At 37.2% G+C, this 26,165-nt stretch overlaps 1 protein-coding gene across 3 annotated transcripts in view; it reads right to left on the bottom strand.

Annotated features, from left to right (window-relative positions):
* HTR2A (5-hydroxytryptamine receptor 2A) overlaps positions 1-10,885 on the bottom strand; it is a 66,555-nt gene extending 55,670 nt beyond the window's left edge. Inside the window, exons 1-3 of one of the 3 annotated variants that reach the window (XM_016129336.2) lie at positions 10,579-10,885; positions 9,398-10,133; positions 6,037-6,237 (exon numbers count right to left, since the gene is read on the bottom strand). In XM_016129336.2, coding sequence (XP_015984822.2) covers positions 6,037-6,237; positions 9,398-9,809 — 613 coding nt within the window. In that variant the 5' untranslated portion in view covers positions 9,810-10,133; positions 10,579-10,885. The remainder of the gene's footprint in view (positions 1-6,036; positions 6,238-9,397; positions 10,134-10,578) is intronic. The other 2 variants (XM_036228600.1, XM_036228601.1) reach the window with 2 other exon arrangements.
* Between the last annotated feature and the right edge of the window lie 15,280 nt (positions 10,886-26,165).

Genomic DNA, 26,165 nt, shown 5'->3' with positions numbered 1-26,165 from the left:
ATGGTGGCCAGAGCTCCCTTCTGGATCTCTGGGTATGATAGCACAGTGTGGCAGGGGCAAAACGAAAAAGGAAAAAGGGGAGGAAATTTCACCCAGAAGAGAAAATGTGAAGATAGAGAAACTGAGGGAAAGGCAAGTTAGACTTCATGAGGTTCCTTCTGCATCTTGCTAGGTGCTTACCTACCATGTGATCTCTAAGCAGTGGGGCAGAGAACAGGTCACCCAGTTCTTTCCTGGCCTGGTTGCTTTATGAGTCTTAAAAATCCACTTCTTGGGCTAACTCCTGGTAATAAGTGGGGTGGGCATAAACCTGTCTGCTTCCAGAGAAGAGAGTCCCAAGTGGGCTCCTTGGATCCTTTGTTTCAGGCAGTGGAGCTGGGATTGTGCCTCTGCAGAGACGCCAAGAAAACACCATCTGGTTCTGAGCCCATTTTTATTTTGATGATTTATTTAGTATTTCTCTAAACAATTTTTTAGAAGATATGGTATGATAGAAAAATTAAACATCCATATTTAATTATCATTCCTCTTGGACCTAAATGTGCATGTGATTTTTTAAACCCTAAGTGCTAAAATTTTCAGTAGTTTTATTTTGCTTCGTTTATTTTATATTCACTTAATTCCATACAGAATTTGAGGCTACTTACAAACATACACCAAAAAAGAAGAAACACAGAACCAAAAAAAAGTACACAGATATGGCAGCAAAAAGATCTGCTTTAGAAAGTTATATGCAATCCCAATAAAAAAGTAATTATTTTTTCCTCCTAGAACTAGATAGAAGCTGATAGAAGTTGATTTCCTAAAACTCCCATAAATGAAAATGGTCAGAAGCATCTTAAAAAGAAGAACAATAAGAGAATAATATATATGAGAGATAATAAAAGTCATAATTACATATCTTCCATTGAAAGTATATAAATATATATGGGAATTCAGTATATGATAAAGGTGGCATATCAAACCAAATAGGGAAATAAGTGGTATTGATATTAGTAGCTGTTTAGAAAAAATAAAACTAAATCACAGATTAATTCTCACTGATTTAAAGACTTAAATGTACAAAACAAAACCATAAAAGTAACGGAAGAAAATGAGGAAGAATTCCTTTGTAACTTTGTAGTGGGAAAGGTAATTTTAGTAATGATTCAAAATTCAGAAGTCATAAAGGAGAAAGAACATTTATAAATAAAGATTACATAAAAATAAAGATCCATGTGGAGAAAAATCACCGTAAGCAATGTTAAGTGACAAGTAATAGTCGGAATACATAGAGTCTGAAAACAAAGACAAAAATTTCCCCTAATTTACGTTAGATAAAGACCAAGCACCTTACAGAAAAGAGTTCAAATAATGTTGTAGACTTACAACACTTATGACACAAACACTATATTTATTTACTTAATATTAAAATGACCTTATAATAATAATTAAAAAAACTACTAACTAAAACTACAGTGAGGTACATCATTTTCATTGTCCCTCAAAGCTTCTTTATAAATTTACCCTGTCTTGGTAGGAAGGTGAGTTTTTAATTTACTTGAAGGCCAGATCTTGGACCTAATGACCTAAGCATTCAGTTTAGGATTTATGCACAGTTGTCACAATTTGGCAAGGCATAGGCCCCTAATAAACTTGACACAGCTTGCCTTTTTTCCTATTTTAAAAGTAACAGTTCAGAAAACACGTGGTCATGATTAGCCTTGATGGGAAAAAGTCACTCTATTTCAACCCATGATACTTCAAAATTACTCCATGAGCTGCAAATATATTTCTGAAATAAAATAAGTATAAGAAAATTTAAATTGATGCCTTTGCTTGCCTGTTAAAAAATGACAATGTGAAAACAGTAATTTTCACTTAAAAAAAACCTGATCTATACTTTTACTTGCTAAAGATATTTGAAGAATAAGTAGCATCTATTTTTTTATATGACATTAGCGCAGCAAACACCATGAGTAAGAGTTTGCTCATTTTACATATTTTACATATTATAGTATGATTACCTCTGATCATGGGAATTGGATTTACAAAGGGAAAATGAATCTTAAGATCGTTCTTAATCTAATGCTTCAGTCTTTTCTGTCATCACTGCTTTACTCAAAGAAGCTCACAAATAGAAAATGCAATTGATTTATAAGTATATTCATTTTCAGAACTAGATGGAAGCCTTGGCAAAAGTAAAGTGACCAAACTAGTGGCAGTAAGCAGCGGGGAAGAAGCAGCCAATCTCAGAAATAACTAGTGCAAGGAAACTTAAGTAATCTATGATGTTGGTTATCAAAGTTGCTGTGTGTTAGATCCTAGCAAATTTTGAAGGTCAGCCATCTCCTGCATGAAGCCGTCTCTCTCACAATGCAGGTGTAACTGTTTCCCTCTTGATCACCCAAAACACTGTCATTATCATCATATTTGTGACAAAACTCTACAGAAGTATATAAGGGAAAATATAACAATCATGCCATTCTTTCTAATTTTACCTTCCTGACAAGTGTGACGTCTTTCCACAGATTCTCAGTGCTAATATGTATTTATCTTCGTATATTATTAGTATTATTATTTTACCAGAATGGGCTCACATATACCACCATATGTACCACCCCAAAACTTGATTTTTACACTTAACAGCATGGACATTCTTCCAGTTGAATATCAAATAACCCAAACTCATTATTTTCAACAGCTGCAAAATATTCCATAATTTATAGAAAAACAATACATCCACTTATAAACCAACCTTTCCAATTTTATGATATTCCCCAAAATTGCTGTATTAAAGATTCTTACATGAACTTTTATTTTTCTGTAGAACAGATTCTCTCAAGTGAGATTAGTATGTCAAATTTTAATAACTTTTGCTAGATTGTCCAAGAACAAACAATTCATGTTCATACAAACAGGTTTTGAGAGTACACACCATAGGGTACCATATCCCAAAGCACACTAAGTGTTTTCACTCATTTTAATTTTGCTAATCACATGGGTAAAAAATGGCATTGCATTATTGTTTTAGATTACATTTCCATGACTGTTAAAGAGGCTAAATGTTTTTTTCATGAGCTTTACTGTCCATTTCAAGTTATGTTTCTATAAATGGTCTGTTCATATAGTTTATTTTCCTATTAAATTGTTTGTCTTTTCGGTTTTTTATAATCAAAATATAGGTGTTATTTGTAGGTTAAGGAGGTCTGTTATGTACACTGAAATATTTTTCTTTTGACTTTGCTCGTATTGATTTTAGCTATATAAAACTTACAATTTCTCATGCAGTCAGCTGCGTTTATATGTTTCTTTATGATTTCTGCATTTTTGACTTAAAAAATAGCTATTATACCACTAGATTATTTTAAAATTATGGAAAAATCTAAAACCTATGAATTGGGACGAGTGGTGAATGAGGAAATAAAACAATTTAGTGGGATTATTATTTATTTTAGATGTATTACTAGAAATCAGTGAAATGATGACTATTTGGGATGAGACTATAACCATGAAAGGAATGGAAAAGCCAAGTAGAAATGCAAACTAAGTGGGATGGGGCTAAAGGGATGAAGAAGACACCGTGCGAGTGGGAAACATGAGATGCGGGAAAAAAGATGAGCTATTACAAAGAAAGATCTATGATAAATGTAAAATAAAAGGAATGAAACAGATTATGTTCTTTGTCACAGTAATGCGGAGATGCTAAATTTCATTATCAAGAGTCAGAGACTGTCAGATTTTGTTTTTAAAAAACATCCACCTGTTAAGTTATTTGTGAAAACGTACATAAAACAAAGGAACAAAAACATTAAAAAATGAAGAGATTAGAAAATACATACTGGAGAGATTCCAACCATGAGCAGATATAGTAATATTATATCAAATAAAGCAGAATTGAAGGTCCAAAACTTTGTCTCAGGGGATTAGGGCTAAAAAAGCGGTCAGGTTTTAGGAGTTAAGGTTCTGGAGTAAAGGGAAGAGTAAACGCTAAGGAATTTACCAATTCGTTAGAGGGACAGACTGAGAGACTGAGTAGCTAAAGAGTTAGCTGCAGTCTTAAGGGCGCTGAAGAGACAACAATTGGAATTCAGAGCTCTCCAAAATGCAGAACACTTCAGGCTTTCATGTTAGGTCATAAAGTTCCGGAATAGACCCTAGGTGTATGGGTAAACTAAAAAACAAAAAACAGTGTTTACAAAACACAGCCTAAAATAAACTCAGTCGCTGACTGGAGAAAGCGGACCTGTTATATGTCTGCTAAAGCTGAAGGACTCCTCTCTGAAGAAAGAGAACATCAGCAGGGTATCCACTTTTTTTTTTTTTTTTTACACAGTGTTTAGTATTCAATTTAAAAAAAATTACTAAACATACTGACTGACAGAACCAAGAGGAAAAAGACCCCAGAAAATAGCAATCCCCAGGCAATTCAGATATCCAGATAGCTGCAACTAATATTTAAGAAAACAGACAAAAACATGGGGAATTTTTTCAAGGAACTGGGATCTATGAAAAGAATCAAGTGGAAATTCTAAAACTAGTTGTAACTCCCTCTTTGACAGTCTGTCTCAGTGATCCTGAACACTGGCTATATCTAAGAATCACCCGGACCTACTAGGGACCTAGTATGCTCCCCAGTGCTTCTTATGTGCAGCTGGGACTGAGAACCACTATCCTCCATTCTCTTGCTCCTAGTAGAATGAGTTCAAGATTGCACAGGCCCAGAAAACAAAAAAATATTTTGAGAGCAAAAACTATTTCTTAAGGAAGGAGGTATATTTAGCCATACATTTAGCTCCCCATAGCTTGGTGCTGGGAGTGTAAAGTCCTAACCTTGTCGCTAGTTGGAGGTGATCTAGCAAGACACAAAACTTCTCTGTTCTGCTTCCCTAATCCATCAAATAATGTCTCTCTCAGTCTGGAAAATAGATAAGATTTTTCAAAATTTTGTAAACCATAGAAAAGTAACTTGTGAGTATTTCCATCACAACTGAACAAAATCTTTGCTGTGCTAAAGTGGGCCTTGCACAGGTAATCTCCCTTTTTGAACCCCAATTTCTTCACTATAGAATGGAGCTACCTACTGTCCAGATTACATCTGAAGCAGCAAGGCAAACAATAGGAACTGAAATACAAGATAATATATTGTGTTTACATTTTTATTTTTATTTAATTTGCATTTTTATTACAAAGCTGTGGGTAGACTCACTCTAGTCCTTGATGTGAAATCTGCCATCAATCCTATAGTCTCCCATGTTAGTAGATACTGATACCCACACAGCTGTTAGCAGTCATGGCATTTCTGCCTGCAAAGCTTTGCAACTTTAAAACAAATTGCAAAGAATCTTTGGTAACCAACCAAGCCTTCTGAGGTGGCAAGTACAATTGACTTAGCTGCCTGGGAACTACCCCTTTAGCTTCTATTATTTGAGCTTTCCTTTTTGTTAGGTGTGTGACAGAAGATCAATACTGGCTACAGGTGAATGTGTGTAATCAACTTTAGTGAAGTGGGTTGAAATCCTCTGGTGTGTGGTGTCATAAAAGGAGGAAGGGTTGTAGAGACGCTGGGTAGGTGAAAACGCTGTCAGCAAGTCCTGTCACCTTCCTTTGTCCTCATCTTTTCCTTCTAAGTCACAGTACCTGCTACCTTCTCTACCATCGGAAATTTTGTATTCTCCAGTATGGGGCTCTGTATTTTTATACTGACTACAAGGCCAGTGACTATAAACATTGAGGTCTCTGGGAAATTCAAGATTTCGAGTAATGAATTTGAAAGTGTGAGAAGGGGAAAAGTTTTCGGCGGTGGCTACAGGACAGTTATTCCTGATTTTGACAATTGGCGTATACTTTCTTACCTGTGCAAAGTAATATAAATTTATGTTATCAGTCAGTGATATGAATAGATTTTTCTTTCCTAAAGCAAATCTGATAATTACTAAGTTGTAGCACACCTTGCAACAAATAAAACAGTAGTTCAGGATGTCAGTTTTCAGCGCCACAAAGCAGAACAAGTCTCCTTGGAAGGCATGAACTGTCATTTCAAATGAGATCACTTACCTACTGATATGGTCCATACAGCAATTATTTTCAGAAATGCTTTAGTCCTGGAATTGAAACGGCTGTGATGAATGGGGTTCTGGATAGCAACATAGCGGTCCAGCGAGATGGCACAGAGGTGCATGATGGAGGCTGTTGAGAAGAGCACATCCAGGTAAATCCAGACTGCGCAGAGCTTGCTAGGCAGAGGCCACCGGTAACCTACAAAGCAGAAGCTTGGTGTCAGTAAGCAGCCTCGTGCTGCTTTTGGTGTGTGGATTATACCCTGCTGCAACAGTTTCCATCCTCAGGAAAGGCACATGTGGCAGCAGAGGGCAATTTTAGATATTTTCAATATTTCAAAAAAGTCTGATAGCAACTATAGTTAACTACTATAAGATTTCATTGGCTGATGAACACAGGTTTGAAAATTTCTTTTGGCTGGAATTATGCCAGTGTGTTGGGGTAAACTCAGGTTCTCTTTGAGGAGCTCTTTCTTTCTTTCTTTCTTTCTTTCTTTCTTTCTTTTGTGTCTTTGGTTTCTGTCCTCTTCCTCCCTCCTTTCTAGGGATGGAGGTAGGTGGTATTGCGGTGGGGCGGTTTTCTTGGCTTCTTTCTCTCTCTCTCTCTTCTCTCTCTACTTTCTGGCTTCTCTCTATTTCTTTCTTGGCTGTCTCTCTCTTCTCTCCTCTCTTTCGGCTACTTTCTTTCTTTCTTTCTTTCTTTCTTTCTTTCTTTCTTTTTCTTTCATTTTTCTCTCCTTCCTTCCCTCTCTCCCTTTCTTTTTCTATCTTTCTTAAATTACTTAGATCATAAGTTATGATGTGTTTTGGGCTCTTCTACTGAAGCATCTCATAGTGTACTGTTGTTACTTATTCACATACATTTTACATATTCTAGGTTCCCTGAAATTAGGCCCAGTCCTTAATCATCATTGTAATTGCTCAGTCTTACCCTGAGATGGCATTTAGTAGTCTCTCAATACATGCTATTGGTGTGAATGAATAAATTATTAAAAATCCAGGTTGGGAAAATGTCTTTATGTGTAAAAATAAAAAATAATAATGCTTTGGGTATTAAACTCAAATTTGGGGTGTGTGTGTTGGGATAGGTGGAAAGGGAAGACAATGGTGAAGAAAAAGCATGGTGTTCTTGTCCTGAGAATAGTTTCAGCCTGGTGGTTCTCCAATGTTAGTGAGCATCATAATCTCCTTGGCGGCTTCTTAAAATGGGTCTGCTGGACCCCACATCTGGAGATTCTGACTCTGCCAGTCTTCGGTGGGGCAGGGGAATTTGCATTTCCAAGTTCCCCAGGCGGTGCTAATGCTGCTGGCCAGGACCCCGCGTTGGCAACCGCTGCTTAGGGCAGTGGTTCTCACTCCTGGCCGCACATTAGAATCAGCTGCGGAGCTTTGGTGAAGTCCCAGCGGGATGGACGGAGTCGGGTCCCAAACATGTAAAGCTCTCCAGTGGATTCCACTGGGAGAACCTCTGAAGGAAGTCATCTGTTATATTAGGAAAATAGGTACGCCTTATGGACATAAGCAAAGGGCTCTGTTTTTGTTTGGTTTTTGAAGAGGACTAAATGGTTATATAAACCTTAATTAGTTTTGATAACAGTATGAGCAATGGTGTTAGATCTGTGTGCATGTGAGAAGCAACATTATAAAGACCACCTTTTCACAATAATCCAGACCCACAAAACTGAACAAACTCTCCATTAGCAAACTACTAAAATGTCACCATGGGTAAGTAAAGGTTGCAGGATGGAAGCCTCACTAAGTGCCTTTCACTCTGATTATTTGCAAAAAGCTCGAGTTAAAACTAGAGACTTTCCTCAGCTGTGCCCTGGGGGATGGAGGAGGGGAGGGAGCCCTGCTCTGCCTGGTCGGAACTGATGTTGGCTCTTAGAGGAGTTTTCTCGGTAAGGAGGCAGCCGCAGGCCTTTGTCTCGGTTTCCGCAGTGGGGATAAGGAGGGGGTATTTCCTCGCCAGTCCGGGGAGGGCTTCAGCTGAGGAGCAGGGACCGGCTGTGAGCAGAGCGGCTGCCGCCAGGGGGCGCGTCCTGCTTCCTAACCCAACTGGCTGATGCCTGCCCCACACCTGCCGCTTGGGTCATCTCCACCCTAGCTCCGCGATTTTGGTTCGCGGACAGGCCGTGTGAGCGTCATCCCCGACTCCTGGAGTTTGCCTTTGAGCGAGTTGGGGTTTTAGGAAGTGAGGACCTATCCAGAACGTCTGGGAAATGATAGGCAATTTAATGAAATCATCTGGGTATGACATTTGACTAGTTGAGCGAGGAAGCGGGAGGGAGGACTGGTTTTGCAAAGAGCATTACTGACCTTGTGCAGCAAATCGGCGCCTGCTCTGCGTTTCTCACTTTTCCCCTTACCAATTCTCAGGGTTTGGTTGGTATTTATTTGTTTATCTATCTATCTATCTATCTATCTATCTATCTATCTATCTATCTATCATCTATCATCTGTCTATCTATCTATCTATCTATTTGCCCCTAAGACTTGGCCAGAAAATCCTCTTTAACAGCGCTCATAACCTGTTACTAGTTCTGGGTGACTGCTGATATGCCCATGTCAGCAGTCTCAATATTCTCTCTCTTTCTTTAAAAGGAAAAATCTGAGTGTATTACTCATAATTTGGAAAGAATATTACATTCTGCTCCCAGCTGAAGTCGCCCCAGTGTTTCCTGACTTGCTGAGAGATTTGACTCTTAAAACTCTGCTGAGAAGAAAGCAAGATTAATCTCTTCCCATTTGTTTTCCACCCTCCTCCACACCAGACTAGAGGAATTTCTGCATATGCATTTCTAAAGAGTTGAGGGTGTAATTCAAAGGCACACTTCTGAATTAGCTTCTCTGGGCAGGGAACAATTAAAACTAAAGCAATTCATTTATTCTAATGGAGACTGCATATTTTAACATTTAAGGAACCACACCGCTAAAGTTTTCTAAGCAAATGTTCTAAAGTAATTGGGAAGGGTTTACCATTCTATTAGAAGTGCTGAAAACTGTATGACAAAGAGAAAACTGTTCTGTCCTGAAGGCTGGAATATTTGAGAATATGTAGTGAAAATCAAGATAAGTTATTGCTTTATGACCATATTGAGGCAATTTATAATCATTTCTACATAACATGTACATGTTTCAAAGCACAAAACTCTCCAATGATCACAAATAATAGATTGCCTATTTTTTATGTGAAACCCCATTTTAAGAGTAAAGTCTAACTAGAGTAACATGGTAGACACTTGTCTATTGACAAAGCTTTGTCTTTACTTTGTCCCCCGAGCCCTGGCTCATCTGCTAATGACATGCACATGCTCTTTATTACCAGTTGATACATTTGGGAAACTAACACCACTCACCATACAGGATGGTTAGCATGGACACGGGCATGACAAGGAAACCCAGCAGCATATCGGCTATGGCAAGTGACATCAGGAAATAGTTGGTGGCGTTCTGCAGCTTTTTCTCTAGGGACACTGCCATGATGACGAGTATGTTTCCAGCAATGGTTAGAATAATCACTACAGCTGTCAACAAAGCAGACCAGTTTTTTTCCTGGAGATGAAGTAAGGAGAAGCATGGTGGTGAGAGACAGCCCTCACAGGAAAGGTTGGTTCGATTTTCTGAGTCCACTGTCCAGTTAAATGCATCCGAAGTGTTAGCTTCTCTGGAGTTAAAGTCGTTATTGTAGAGCCTTGTGTCATCATTTACTTGCATTAAGGAGTTCGGACTTGAACTCAAAGAAATGTTTTCTTCACAAAGAACATCCATTTCTAAGCCAGAATTTGTAGCAGATGAAGTGTCGAAAAACTAACAAGTTATAGGTTCTGGTCACCATCCATCTTTATGCACCCACACTCTGTCACGCTGAAGCTGGGGTACCTGCTGGGCTCCTTCAGTTGGCTTTTTTATTCTCATAATTATAATAGTAGTTAAAGAACTGCAGTGGCTCTTTATATTTCCTTCTTCACAATTTTAGTAGAGTCCTCTCTTAGGTTTCATTTTTTTTTTTTTCCAAAGCAAGGTCAAAAAGCAGAATGAACTTTTAGCATAGAAGGTGCAGAGTTTTGAGCATTCAAGGAGAAAAATGTGATCCTGGCCAAAAAGGAAAAGTTTTGTAACTACCAGGAATCTTGTTTAGCTTTATCTCAGTCTGTTGGTTATGCTGTTGGTTATCTCAGTCTGTGGCTAGGTTAGCCACAGCAGTATTAAAATAGCATGCAATCCAAAACAGTGGGACTGTATGCCTTCTACATTAAGAAAGTCAATTAAAAATACATCCAGTGTTAATCCCATAGTAATTGGATGTACTTTGGGTTATAGTTCTCAGTCTTTGGCTGAATCGCTACAGCTGCTGTTGGGAATTTCAGCTTGTATTATGTTTCTTAGTTAATAAAAAAAAAAAGTCTTAAGCAAAGATTAACAACTTTCCACACTAGAAATTCTTACTGTGAAATGATTACATTTTGGCCAAGCATGATTTCAAGGCAGAAAGAAAATTACACAGCAATAAAATATAGTATGAGAATATGAGACTTACATTTGTCTTTGGGGTCCACACATTAGATTCACTGCTGTTCTGAAACTTGCCTGCATCTCTCATAATAATTAAGCTGGTGTAGAGACCCTTCTCCTTGAGCTTCCACCGGCATAACATGATAGTAATTTGATTTCTGCTTTGCTGACTTCAAAAACTGCATGTTGAGCCATTGCCGGCACTGGCTTCCTCTGTCCCCCATTCAGCTGGGTCACTCCCTCCCTGGGCGGCTAGCCTCAGCGAGGCACACATTTAGAAATCATTCACAAGCCCCTTTCAAAGTCACACAAAAGAAATCGCACAGCAAAGTAGGAAGAGCTGCCTGCACCGAGGGACACGTGGTTTCCACGGGAATGGACTAGCTCTCAGGCTGTCTCGTTCACATCGTCAGACCTCCCTCTATCTGTGTGTCATAAGCTGCTAGGTAGCAACAGCCAGAAGGATGGATTGAACAGGCTGTTTTTCTCTTTTTGCTACATGTTAACATTGGGAAGTTTTCCTTTGTTTAAAAAAGAGCTGGAGAAATCGCCTCATACAGATTCCTAAGGCAGGTAAGCGTCAGTGGGATATTTATTAGGGTGAAGGGAGAACATAAAAAGGCTCAAGAATGGTATATCCTGGGAAAGTATTTCCTGTAACCAAGGCGCCTCCATCCAAAGCTTACATTGTTTATGCCTGAAGTGGAATTACTGACATTGGTGACTAGAGCTCAGAGTGGCCAAATGGATCTTGGCCAATAACTCTGAAACTATTAGTACTATTTTAATTTATTATTAAATACATACCCCACTTAACTATCTTATTTTCTTCAGCAGATACATACCACTTAGAAATAATTCAAAACCTCATATTGGTTGTTCAGAGATAACACTAAAGACAGCCTGTTTTACTTGTAATTAAGCCCCTTCTCAGATTTCTAAATAAGACAGAAACATATATACATGGATGTGTATAAACACACATGCATAGCTCCTTATTTTTACAGATGAGAATATAGATTTTTTTCTTCAGAGTAGTTGAGTTTTTCTAAGTTTCTGTCCATTATCATTTTCTCTTTTAACTCTTTACATTCTCTCCAGACAAATTCAAATATTCTCATGCCTTCAACATTTTTGTGGCCAAATTTTTACCCTCTTAGCAGATTATTTTCCTTAGCTCCTGACCTATATGTCCAGCTACCTATTGGACCTTCCGTCAATAGCCTAGGAGCCCTTGACCTCAGTATCAGTTTTCATGTGTCCGTTCCCCTGCCCACTTCTCAGTGGTTATCTCCAACATATCTCGGTTAATTGGATCACCATCTCTTCAGATAAGTGGCTGTCACATATGTCTCTTCATTCTTAGTGTCAGATCTTAGTCTCCAGTGCCATTTCTGTGTACATATTTTTCAACTCTCTTCTTTTCCAGCCATGACTCACCCTTCTTCTGTTAAGGGCTACATCATGTGTCTCCTGGGCTGGGGCATGAGTTTCTTCTTCACTGCTCTTTCTGCCATCTTCTTGTCCCTCTGCATCCTCCCTCCTTGGAGAAAGGTAGTGAGCACTACGCATCTTAGAGCAGGCAGCTGGGATCACAGACTTCGGGGTCATAATTACTTAGTTTTGAATCCCAGCTCTGTAAACTCATAAGTAGTAGAACCCTGGACAATCTGGTTGCTTTCTTTAGGGCTTGAGTATTCTTACCTGTAAATGGAATAATAGTAGTACCTCCCTCAAAAGGTTGTAGTGAAGCTAAAATGACATAATGCATGTAAATGTTTAGCTCATGTCTGGCTTATAGGATCTTGAATGTTTGCCATTTTTACTCTTAAAATATTCTTACTGATATTATTAAAAACCAATTGTTACTTCCAACAGTTTGCGCCTACATTCCCTCAGTCCCTCCCTTGTGGGGTACATGACTCCTGTCTTTTCCTGTCTCTTACTGATCCCACTTCTCAGGCCTGGACACTTGTTACTGTCCCATAAGCAGCCTACCTGCAGATGAACTTGCAGGTTTCTGATGATTTTTAAGGATTCGTACTTGCGGTTTCCATTAAAGTAACTTTTTAATACTGGAGTTTTCAAAACTCCAGTGTCTGGAATGCTCTTACTACACCCCTTTTTCTGTCCATCTGGCAAACTCTGGCTCAATTTTCAAGGCTCAGTTCCAAAGTTATGTCCTTTATGAATCCCACTCCTGCCATTTACTATTTGTGTGACTTTCATTGAACTACTTAAACTCTGTTTTAATTCCCTCATTTGTGAATAGGAAATAATAATACCTACCTCAGGATTGACTTGAGAATTAAATAAATTCACATATGTGCCAGGTACATTTTAAAAACTCAGTAAAGATTAGTTGCTATTATTATTATTGTTATTAATCTTATTGTTACTAAGCTTTCTGTATTTCTCCTTCCCCATGTAGGCAAACGCTGTAACACCTTCTGCAGTCTTCTCTTTTAACACTCCTAACATTGCATATAAGCTTCATAAAGGCAAAGACTGTATTTATCTTATTCATGGTTGGGCACATAATTGGTGCTTTGACATGTTTGTTGAATGAATGAATGTATGACTGATTTATAATTAATTACCTATGTATGTGTCTGTCTTTACTGTATGGCAAACTTCTTATTCATCTCTATACCTTCAATATTATGTATGGTATCTCCTAATGAGAGGTCTTCAGTAGATGTGTTTTGAAGAAATAAATACACTGATTGTTAATATATACTAAAAAAAGCAGAATCAGTGAGAAATCTAGAACCTCAAACTCTTTTATTAATTTATCCAATGGGATACTAATTGAATTTTATTTTAAAAAGCAAGGGGAAATGTGATTTTGAAAACACCAGTGTTAAAAAGTTACTCTAAAGCTATTTGACATTAATTTTTTTTAATGGATTGCCGTGTAGTACTTCTTCTTAGAGACATTTGATGTTCTCAGGCTATAATTCATGAAGAACAGCTAGATTTCCAGTCATGGCAAAGCTAGTCAGTCAATGAGCTTCTTGGTAAATGGTTTATATTGTGAAATAAATTTTTAATAACCATCTAAGATTATTTGCAGTTTTTATTGACGTTTTATGAATTGTTATTGTCAAAGCAATATAGGCAAAATCTAGGCCCTTGGCTACTGATATTTAGAGCTTGTCGGTTAACGGTATGAGATTTGGTAGAAATGGTTTCTTGGAGGTCAGGTACCCCTTTTGAACTTGGTGAAAGAAGATTATGTATTAGCTGCTGTAGTGGACACTGTGGTGTGGAGCCCAGCTCTCCCTTCAGAACTGAGGTACTCATTCTCCCCTGCAGTTGCAAGTGTTGGTTGATGGCTCTCAGCTGATTCTCCCTGTGAAAATTACCTTCAGCCAAAGAGGCCACCTTTCCCATAACCATGACCCTTTCCTATGCCCCTTTCCATTTTATGTAGCCAGCATAAAATGAGTAGTCTGTTGTGAGGATATAAGAGTCTTCTCCCCTTGCCTCAGGCTAGAAAAATCTGAAGGGCCACCTGGGATCCAGAACTTCCCAGAACTTCTCATGTGGTCCGCTGAGGCCTTTGTTGTGACTGCTTCACAGTTAACCTCCTACCCCTGCTTAGTCCTGCTTCCCTAACTTCCCTGCAGGTGCTGAACTGGAGCTATCTCCAATTAATCTCCCAATAAATCTTCCTGGGAGAGCCAATCTCAGGCCTATATATTTTTTATGTTTTAATACCTTGATACCATCTCTGGAAGAGTTGCATATTTTATAGAGAACAGAAAGATAGGTATTGTATATATTGATGAATGCTTTCTGTTGTAAACATGTGGTTCTTCAGCAGACAACTGAATTTAAAGTCAGTGACTCCAAAATGAAATTTATTATTTTGGGTCCAGTACTTAATGGACCTTCTATAGGAATATATTCTCCAACTAGTTTATTTTGGAGGGTTCACTAGAAAATTATTGCTTAAAATTAGACATTGACTTTTTGTTAAATGACTGCAGTGGTATTCATAGCCTTTGCTTGAAATTTTTCCAGGCTAAAGTTATTGGTTTTGAAACATTAATGCCTTATTATATGTGAGAAAAAAAGTTTCTTGAACAATTACATATGGAATATCCTATAGCCTCCTCTTAGAGACCTACAATGCACATTAGCATAAAGTCAGTGAGAGATTCTGCAGTAAAGAAATTTGATTTATCTTTCCCACTCTCCCACCTTCTGCAGAACACTCATTGCAGGACATTTTTATTTGTTTATATGAATATAAAGTATAACTCAATTTAAAATGTAAAGGTCTTAAGTCTATAGTTTGAACCATCACTCAAATCAACATAACCATAATTCCCATCACTTCTGAAAGTTCCCTCATGTCCCATTTTGACTTGACTTAAGTGGAAACATGTAGTATATACTCATTTTGTGTCTTTTGCTCAATAATATGGCCTGGACTCTTAGGGAATCAATCATTTATTTGTTTTTCTTGTTTGAAGAAACATAGACTAGATCCTTATTTTATTTGTCCTTTTTAGGCTTCTTAACTTTTTAAGACAGTGGCAACCTTAATCTCCACTCAATTAATTGTATTTGGTTTTGCTCTGAATTGGCAGCATAGAATTCTTTTACTCCATGTTCTTTCTTAAGAGTATGTCCCTGACATTTCTGTTGTCCAAATATTACCGATGGTTTGAGAATGAGAACAGATTTTCAAAGATTTCCTGAATGAAATGTAATCCATTACTTTTTTTTGGATGTTCCAATTCTCAGGTCTGGAATAATCCAGACCACTTGACCGCTGCAAGCTTGGAAAACAATGTCTTGAATTGCCTTCTATTATGCCATTGGCTTGTATCAAAAGACGCAACTACTTGAAATTAGCTAATGACTGTCATCTATCTTTTCAATTTTCTCACAGTGATATTTAGTTTAACAATATTAATAAACTTAAAAGGTAAGTACTGAATGCTATATCAAGCATAATTTTAGTTTTTGAGTATAACCATGAAATAAGACAATGTTCCTGACTTAATTTATTAAGGAAATAGTTGGCGGTAGCAAGCATGAGTATAAGATTTAGAAAACAGGTATAAACTTAGTAGTCAATGGCATGTTGATGGTATTTAGAGACAGAGAAGAGAAGAATTCTGAGGAATGAGTCCTGCCTTACTACAGTATCTTGAAGTCAGGAAGGTGTGGATGAAACATCAAGCAGATTGAGAAGGAGCACTCAGTGACTAAGGCGGGATGTAGACAGTGGTATTCTAGAAATCAGGTGAAGAAAGACTGTAAAATGAGGAGAAAGAGTACTCAACTGGGTCAGATGCTCCTGATTGGCTGAGTATAATGAGAACAAAAAATAACCATCAAATTTGTCAAAGGGGAAGTCTTTGATGATCTTGATTAGAACCATTCCAGTGGAGTAGTTGGAATAAAAGCACAACTAAGGGGGTACAAGAAAAAAATGGAAAGAGAGAAAGATGTTATAATGAGTATAGACGGTATAGACAACTACTTTGAGAATTTTTTGAAGAGGAGTGATAATGCAGTAGAGAAATGGTAATTGAAGGATAAAAAGCAAATAGTTTTTTTTTGCAATATAAGATAAACTATAGCATGTTTTTGTGCTGATGGGAATGATTTACTATAAAGGGGGAAATTGGAAATGCAATAAAGGCAGGAGATAATTGCTGGAGTGATGCCCTTGATTTAATGAGAAGGCACCGATCAGAGATACATATAGGGGTGTTCCTTCGTCATATCAAGAGGGAAGATAGAATATATATGGGTTCAGATTCAGGCAGCTGATAAATGTGTTGATATCAGATGATGTTCAGAGTCCTTCATGAGGTTTGCAATTTAATTTGGAGATAAAATAAATATTTTTATGTATCACTTAAGTTCTAGGAAGGAACTTGTGTTGTAATAGAGAGTATTGAGGCTAGGAGACAGCTTTTTATAGGGTTGTCTGGGAGGGTCTTTTGTGGAGGTAACATTTGAGCTGAGATTAGAAAGGTAAGATTAGAGAGAAAGGTCATTTAGTAGAAATAACAGATACAGAGGCCCTTGGCTAAACCAAGCTTGAGGGAAGGTGAAGGGCTTATTTCTGAGGACTCCTTGGGGGTAGGTTTTGGTAGGGCTGAGATGGATATTGAAGCCTGAGAGGTGGTCAGGAGTCATGTAAGGCCTTCTTGACCATGATAAGTAGTCTGGGTTTTATTCCAAGTGCAATGAATATATATTTTGGAGACATCAGCCTGTATGGGTGGTATTTAAATTTGTATGTGTTAGTTTTCTATTTCTGCCATAACAAGTTACCATAACACACTTAGTGGTTCACAACAACACAAAAAATTATCTTACAGATTTGTATGTTAGAAGTCTGACGTTGGGCTAAGATCAGAGTGTTGGAAGGGCTATGTTCTTGTTGGAGGGTCTAGGGGAACTTAGACCTAATTTTCTTTCCCAGCTTCTAGAGGGATTCTATGTTCCTTGGCTTGTGGCCCTTCCTTCATCTTCAAAGCCATCTTCAACTACAAGTTGAGTTCGTCTCATGCTGTCATCTCTCTGTGGAAAAGAGTCTTCACTTTTAAGAACTTGTGATTAGATTGGCACACCTAGAAAAATCCAGGCTAATCTCCATTTAAGGCCTTAACCTTAATGACATCTGCAAAGTCTTGCTTATCATTTAAGGTAATTTATTTATAGGTTTGGATGATTAAGACATGGACATCTTTGGGGGACATTATTCTACCAATGCTTAATACTTTAAAAAGCAGAGTTTTAATAGAAAACATGCCAACATTTCTATTCTAAATTTAAAAGGTTTGAAAGAGGTGAAGCACTCAGTAAAAGTCCCTTTGAGAAGTGGAAAGACACTAGAAGAGTCTGATGCTGTATAATCCAATACTGAACAGTGTTTCAAGAAAGAAGCTAACTGAGACAACTAAACTACAGAACAGCGATCACTGGGAGTCACTTAAAGTCTAGCTGAACAGAAACCCTTCAACTGGGGACATACAGAAAAGGCTGACTCAAGACTGATAGGAGGAGCAGAGAGGTGGAACGGGCTGGTTTGAAACCTATGTGTGCAGTTAAAAATTGAGAGGAATATCTTGGCTATGGAAGTCCTCCTAGAGGAGCAAAGGATGCTGGCCCCATACCAGGCTCCCCAGCCCAGGGTTCTAGTGCCAGGTGGAGACATTCCCACAGCAGAGATTATGGCTGAGATAAAAGGTGGCTGGACTCTCAGATATTCCTTTAAAGGGGCCCATGCGAGGACTTACTCACTGATGGACTCACTTGCTCTGAGCTTATGCACTGGGGCAGCAGATTGAAAGGCCAGGGATATTTGAGAAGGAACTGAATTATCTGGCTCCTGGATGTGGGCTGGAGGGGAAGCTTTCTTGCAGACATAAGGGCTGGTAGAAGCCATTGTTCCTTCGTTGAGCCTTTTCCCCTCCTGGCATGTACACTCAGATGGGCACCATATATGAGTCTCAAACAACCTGGCTAGCACTGTTTGCCCTGCCCTGGTGACTCTCTGAGACCTGACTCGACTTGTGGGCCCAATTAAACTACTTTCAGTGGCTTTTCCATACAAATGACTGTCTTCGTTCATGCTGCAAACCTCTGTAAAATATCTCAAATGTTCACAAACCCTAAACAAGACACATCTGGCCTCAGCATGCTCCATACCTCTTGCTGAGCAGCCCCAAGCCTGGCATTAGCAGCAGCCTGCCTCAGTTCATAGCTTGGCATTTTAAGACATCTATAAGCCCAGTGTGGGTGGTGGCCATCTGTGGATTGCTTGCTGACTCTTGCCAGGTGGTCCTGAGAAGGGCACAGTCTGTTGCTTAACTTGACCTGCAGTGATCCCTCTTCCAGGAGACCCCACGGTTGGCATACCAAGTGGCCAACTTTAGTTTGAACTAGAGTACCACTCGGGGCTACATCTAAAAATGACATGCCCAAAGGACAGATTGGGCATGCACCAGAGCCCTGCTCAAGCTAATCCTGCTCCATAGGGCCAACTCTTCACTGGCCAGTTATTATGACCAAAGAGCATGAGTGTCAATCCCTCCCACTGATGTGCAAACAGCAAACAAGCCTCAACTACAACAGGAGGGCATGCCCAACCCATATAAGGGACACACCTGGAACATCTGGCTCAAGTAACCAGGGAAGGCTGTGCCACTGGTTACCAAAGGACATCTAATACATGAGGCCGCTCTATTAAGACTGGGAGTCATAACAGCCCTACCTAATAAACAAAAACAAACACAGGGAGACAGTAAAAATGGGGAGACAAAAAAACATACCCCAATAAAAGAACAGGACAAAACTCCAGAAAAAAATCTAAACAAAAATGGAGATAAGCAATCTACTAGATGCAGAGTCAAAACACTGGTTATAAGGGTAATTAGTAATCTCAGTGAGAACTTCAGCAAACATATAAATAAAGATAAAAAACATAAAAATAACCAGTTAAAAATGAAGAATACAATAACTGAAATGAAGAATACATTAGAGGGAGTCTGCAGTGGATTAAATGAGGCAGAGGATCAAATCAGAGGGTTAAAACAAGGTAGCAGAAAATACTCAATCAGAACAGCAACAAGAAAAAAGGAATTAAAAAAAAGGAGGATAGTTTAAGGGGCCTCTGCTATAACATCAAGTGTCACGACATTCACATCCTAGGGATACCAAAAAGAAATGAGAGCAAGGAATTGAAAAGCTTTTTGAAGAGATAAGACATAAAACTTTCCTAACTAGGTAAAGGCAATAGATACAGAAGCCTAGGAAGTACGGAGAGTCCCAAACAAAGTGAACTCAAGAAGGCTCATGCCAAGACACACCATAATAAAATGCCAATGGTTAAAGACAAAGAGAGAATCTTAAAAGCAGCAATAGCAAACCATCTAGGACCTCCAAGGGACCTCCCATAAGACTCAGCTGATTTATCAACAAAAACATTGCAGACCAGAAAGAATTGGTAGGAAATATTCAAAATGATGAAAAGCAAGGACCTACAACCAAGATGACTCAACCCAGTAAATCTATCATTTAGAATTGAAGGACAGACAAAGAGCTACCCAGATAAGAAGAAGCTAAAGGAGTTTATCATCACCAAGCCAGTATTACAGAAAATGTTAAAAGGACCTCCTTACAGAGAAGGAAAAAGAAAAAAAAAAGATGAAAATATGAATAATAAAATGGCAATAATTACATACCTAGCAACAATTACTTTAAATGTAAATGGATTCAGTGCTCCAATCAAAAGAGGGTGGCTGAATGGATAAAAAAATGAAACCCTACATATACTGCCTACAAGAGACTCACTTCAAATCAAAAGACACACATAGACTGTAAGTAAAGGGATAGAATAGGATGTTTCATAAAAATGGAAACAAACAAAAAGCTATGGTAGCAATACTAACACTAGACAAAATAGACTTTAAAACAAAGACTATAACAAGAGCCAAAGAAGGACCCAGATATCTCAGTTCTGGCTATTTATCCAAAGAAACCTAAACATTACTTCAAAGGGACATGTGAATCCATACGTTCATTGCAGTATTATTTACAGTAGTCAAGATATGAAGGCAACCTGGGTGTTCATTAATGGAAGAATGGATAAGGAAGAGGTAGTACATCTATATAATGGGATATTACTCAGCCATATAAAAGAATGGACTCTTGCCACCTGCAACAACATGGATGAACCTAGAGGAGATCCTGCTGATTAGAGTAAGTGAGACAGAGAAAGACAAATGCCATATTTTTTCACTAACCTTTGGAATGTAAAGAATGAAATAAACAAACAAAACAGAAACAAACTCATAGATACAGAGAACATTTTGAGGTTTGCCAAATGGGAGGGTGGTTGGAGGTTGCTTGAAAAAGGGGAAGTGATTAAAAGTACAAATTGGTAGTTACAAAAAGTCAGGGGATGTAAATTATCACATAAGGAATATAGTTAATCATATTGTAATAACTACGTATTGTGTCAGATGGATACTAGATTCATTGGAGTGATTAATTTGTGAGGTATAGAAATGTCTAATCTCCATGTTGTACACCTAAAACTAATATATTTTTTGCCAACTGTATTTGATAAATAAAAAATTATTTTTTTAAAAAAGGAAATGCATTAAAATATTCACAATAACTATCTGGGCCAAGGAGCTATGGTGATTATTTTCTTCTGTTTGTTTTGGGTTTCATAAATTTTCTGAAGCATGTATGTGTTATGTTTATAAACATTAAATGTTATTATTCAAAAAATATTTAAAGTAATTGAAGTAGTAAGAAGAGAGCCCAGGATGATCTTATGTTTTGTCCATTACTAGGACATACTGCCTTAAAAGTAAAAAACAAAAACAAAAACAAAAACAAAAACCATTTCTGTAGGCATAGCAGTTGTATTATTTAGAATTATTATTGGCAAATGGCAGAAATCCAAATCAAAGAATCAAAGGAAATTCGCATGTAATTGACAAGTACAGGAATGGATCTGGTAACTCTGGCATGGCTGGATCTAGTGGCTAACCAGATGCACAGTATATTTCTTTTTGGAATTTTCCTTTTTGATTGGCCTGATTCTCTTCTACTTCACATAGCTTTCTTCATATATCTGGGAGAGATGGCTATTGGTATTTCAGTTCTTCATAATTTAATAAATTCTTGTGAAATAGGATTTAACCTTGTGATATTCCTTTATCACATGCGGGAAAGACCCTGATTGGACCTATGTGGGTCACATGCCCATCTCTAAGCCAATCTTGCTGGCTAGGGGAATGTACTTGAATTGGCCAGTCTGGGTCCTGTCACCTACTCATCCCTATGAGGAGAATCAGGGCAATGTGTTTGTTTCATTGGGACTATATGAAATGAATCCTTTTCTCAAACAAAGATTTGGGCCCAGACTAGTGAAATGATGACTATCTATTTTCTTAGTGAAAAGTAGTACGTAGCTTACCTATTTTTTGTGTGTTTTTATTCAGTCATATTGGCTCTGGCGTCTGAGTCATACTTAGGTGTTTCAAGAGATGTGGCATTTATTTTAGGTCGTGAGGAGGCCACTTGGTATATTTCTTACTGAGAAAGTAAATAGAACTCCAGTCAGTCAGTGACCTAAAAGCGTAAGTGTGTTTCCTGAAATATCTAATTTACTATCAGGCATGACCTAGGTTTGGGATAAATTAATATATTATTACTTAGATTCTCATTATAAAGAAAGATGGTAACCCTTCTCTTATAAGAAATGCACAGAACTATTTTAGGCAAAATATTTTTGCTAGTTTCACAGAATTACCCTGATAAAATTTTGCCGATGTCTGTTGGTTGCGTTGCAAAGATATTTGGACAGGATCCCAAATTTTGTTCTAGCACCAACTGTGGGCACAGCCATTCTGTTAGGTGTCTGTGGTATGTGCTGAAGGACTATTTCAGGAACATTTACTTCTTATTCCTAACTAGGACATGTAGTGAACCAGACCGGACTATGTGGGTTGTGAGTGTTGTTTGACTGATGAGAGCCATTTCTCATCAGAGCCATGTCTAATAGCCTATTGGACCTCTCCTCTGTGCCCCACTCTGGTTCCCATTTAACACTGTGGGGGCAATGGAGGCTGGGTAAAATGAAGATTGAGGTACTTTTCAAGAGAGAAAAACCCTTTGGGCCATTTTTCCCAAACTAATACTATGAGAAACGCAGAGTATGGGAGGAAATGCACACTTCTAAAATGCAAAAAATGAGAGCTCTCTGCTCAGAAGATAGGTTTTTAACTTGATACTTTCAATGAAGTCTGTATCTTTTAGCATTATAGCCTAATTGTTTCCTTGGTCTTGGCCCATACCGGAGCTCTCCCTCTGTGAAGTGGCTGAGAGAGAGAAAGCAAGTCTTGAATTTTGACTGGATAGAAATGATAGACCATGTACTCGATTTCCTTGTATTTCAATGGGTTCAATGGCCATAGATTAGTCAATTACGAATATGGAATGTTGACTTCTTTAGGAGTATAACAAGATTTCATAAAAGTCTAGTTTTCACCTTCACGAGGCCACTTTTTAAATCCAAATTATTATTTCTTCTGTCCACTTAATATTGATGATTCAGGCAGTTAAAAGCCCCTCAAGGCCTTTTATAATAGCTCAGGTGGGGCCCAAAAACTACTGAAATGAATAAGAATGCTAATTTATTTTCACCTGAGGCCACACGATACATCGAGATAAAATTACTATTCTTATTCTAATTTCCATCTTAAATTATGCTCAACTATGTTGTCCAGGATAAAGTGATATATTGTATACCAATATACCAATTAAGACCTCCATAATTTTGGAATACAAAAGATGACAATGTTTTATTTGTAAAATTATTTGAGCTCCTATGTGCCTTCAAACTATGAAGTCTACTATCTTCCCCTTTGAAGCCCATTACTATTCCCACATCCTTTCAAATTTACAAAGGACTCTGGAGTCTTAGACCAAAGAGATTAGTCCTATTTCTAACCTCATGTGGAAAAAGAATTTAAACCAGTTAACCCGCTACTATGGTTGCTTCTTGTTGCCACACAGTGACTGTGTTAAAGCCTCTTCCCACCCTTCTCCAGAAGTTTCTCATCTGTCATGGAAGTACCTTTGTTCCTTTGTGTTCTGCAGTAGTTGGTACAGTTCTTCGTTCATACTTTATTCATACTCATGTGGTGCTCATTGCCTTTGAAGTCACTCCTTTGATTGTGTTAGGTGACTTGGTTCTAGGGATCTTCCTACTAGAACCACAAACACTTAGCCTCTGGGAGGTTGTGAATTCTTAGAATACAAGGGCCAAAGGAAAGATGGACATCTGCATTTCAGAAATTTTTAGAGGGGACACATCCATAGAATGAGTTAATTTTGATGTCCTTTTGGGTCTCATCCAAATGATATTGCTTTCTTCTGTGAATATAAAATAAAATAAAATGTTGATACTATGTCTTAATTGGTTTCTATTTTACTTTTAGCCATAAAATAAAAGCATATTGTAAGAATATCAAATTACATAGAAAAGGATCTCCCTTTCAATCACACTCCCTATATTTAATATAATCCTGGATATTTTCTTTACATATACATGTGTGTTTCATATATGTTTGTATGCACTCATGTGATACATTATGTGGATAACATTTTGTATATAATGTATACATTTAAAAATTATAATTGTATAAATAATTTAAAATAAATGCAATAGAATTCTACTGATGGATACCCATAATTCATGTAACTAGTCTCTTCTCGATAAACAGGATAAACAGTATTATGATTAAAAGTGTTACATTTCAAAGATATCATCAAATATCTATACAAAACACTATGTTACTTTATAGTTCCACCGACAATTTTAAAATATTTTTCCCACACCTAACACAGGTTTCTTTAAATTGGCAGCTCTAACACTTTTACATCTTATGAACCACCAGTTGGTTACTTGAAAAAAAAAAACTCATCTCACTATAAAACAAATAAAATCATTTTTCCTAATGAAATATTTATAAATATAAATATTTATGAAATATTTATACTTATTAAAATGTTATTTTCATTTTTGTATAAACTTTCAAAGCCTAAAAATGTAGCAATATTTGGAAGCCATAATCTTAGTAGCTACTGAAAACTCTGACTTCCATTAGAATATATTTACCCCTTAGTTCATGATTCTTTGCTTTTCCTATTTCCACCAGTATTCATTTTAACTGTGTTTTAGTAACTTGGTTCCAGATAATTTTTTTTTTTACAAAGATCAGGTGTATTTCTCTAGATCATTTGCCATAAAGAAAAGTCAAAGGCTATAATGCGTTTGGAGAAAATGCTTCACCTAATGCACTGAAAATTTCACACATACAACTTGTGCAGAGCTATGCCTATGACCAAGGTTTTAACAGTCTTCTGACTTAAGTATATATGTACATTTACTACTTCATTTATCAGCTTTAAATAATATCTCTAAAAGAAGAGAAAATCATCATGCTAACATTACTTCTTTCCTTTTTTTATTTCTAATTTTGTTAATTATATCATTTCTACACATTTCTTGGGTTAATAACATTAAATCTTGTTTTGTGATCATAATCCCTATGTCTGTTCTAGGCTTAATCCTACACTTTATTGAGATAAATGTTTGCCAACATCTATTTTGCCATAGTTGTCTAGTTATCTCTTGGTTGATTAAAGATTGTTCTCTAGTGGTTTCATCAAAATGATTCATGGAACTACATTTCCACGTGCTTACAAATTCAAAATCATTTTTCTATCTTTATACTTAATATTTAGTTTAAGAATCTTGTGTCACATTTTCTTTTCTTAAGAAAATATATTTTTAACCACTTTATTTATGTATAATTGACACACAAAAAACTGTATATATTTAACATATACAACATGAGGAGTCTGGAGATAAATATACATCTGCGAAACCATCACTACAGCTGATGTTATAGACATAATTATTACCTTCAAAAGTTGCCTCCTGCCCTCTTTATCATTTCTTTTTTTTGTAATAAGAATAGTTAAGATTATAGTATGTAATACAAATAACATACAAAACACCTATTATCAACTGTTTTTGTTATTGGTAAGGCTTCAGTCAACAGTTGGCTATTAGTAATTAAGTTTTCAGGGAGCCAAAATTATATGTGAATTTTCAAATGTGCAGGGAGTTGGCATCCCTAATCTCCACATTGTTCACATGTCAGCTGTATATAAAACAAGTACAGATACTTTAAATTACTCTGGCATCCCCTGAGACCCCGAATGATCCTTTCTTAGAAGCCAAAGTCAGACATCCACATTCGTTTCTTTAGAAAACTAAACTTAGATGACGAAATTATTGTAAAGTAGAAGCTACGCACACCAGCTGGGAGTCTGTGAGGAGTTTCTTTCTAATACCTCATCCTTTCTACTGCTGCTTACGTTGACCATTTGGATAAGCCCCCTTAATCTGTACTGTATCTCTTGTGCAAAGGCTCCTTCTCTTTCCTCTCCATTCTAGTCTCTGCATTTGTAGTAGAGCATGATTACATATATCCAATTTAAATCAAATGGAGGAGAATGAAGAGGATTACAACATCAGTAATAGAGTCTGTAATTAAAGCTTAGATAGCAAAAAAAAAAAAAAATCAGTAAACAAAACATTACACTCTTTACAAATTTTAAAGTATACAATACAGTATTTTTAACTATAGGCACTATGCTATACAGTTGATCTCTAGGACATACTCATTTTACATAAATTAAACTTTGTACCCTTCTACTAATATCTTCTGTTCCCCATCCTCAGTTCCTGGCAACCACCATTCTACTCTCTACTTCCATGTTTGACTATTTTAGATTCCTCATATAAATTTTTATCATCCAGTATTCATTTTCTTGTATCTGGCTTACTTCATTTAACATAATATCCTCTAGGTCTATTCATAGTGTCACAAATGGCAGGATTTCTTTCTTTTTATAAAGATGAATAATATTCCATTGCATGTATACATCATATTTTCTTTATCCATTTATTAACCTATAGACATTTAGGTTGTTTCTGTGTCTTGGCTATTGTGAATAACAAGATACTATACATGTTGTCTTATC

Source organism: Rousettus aegyptiacus, unplaced genomic scaffold, assembly GCF_014176215.1.
Source record: "Rousettus aegyptiacus isolate mRouAeg1 unplaced genomic scaffold, mRouAeg1.p scaffold_m13_p_11, whole genome shotgun sequence".
Lineage (NCBI taxonomy): Eukaryota > Metazoa > Chordata > Mammalia > Chiroptera > Pteropodidae > Rousettus > Rousettus aegyptiacus.
The sequence above is the reverse complement of the archived record's forward strand: the minus strand, read 5'-3'. Positions and strand labels throughout refer to the sequence as shown.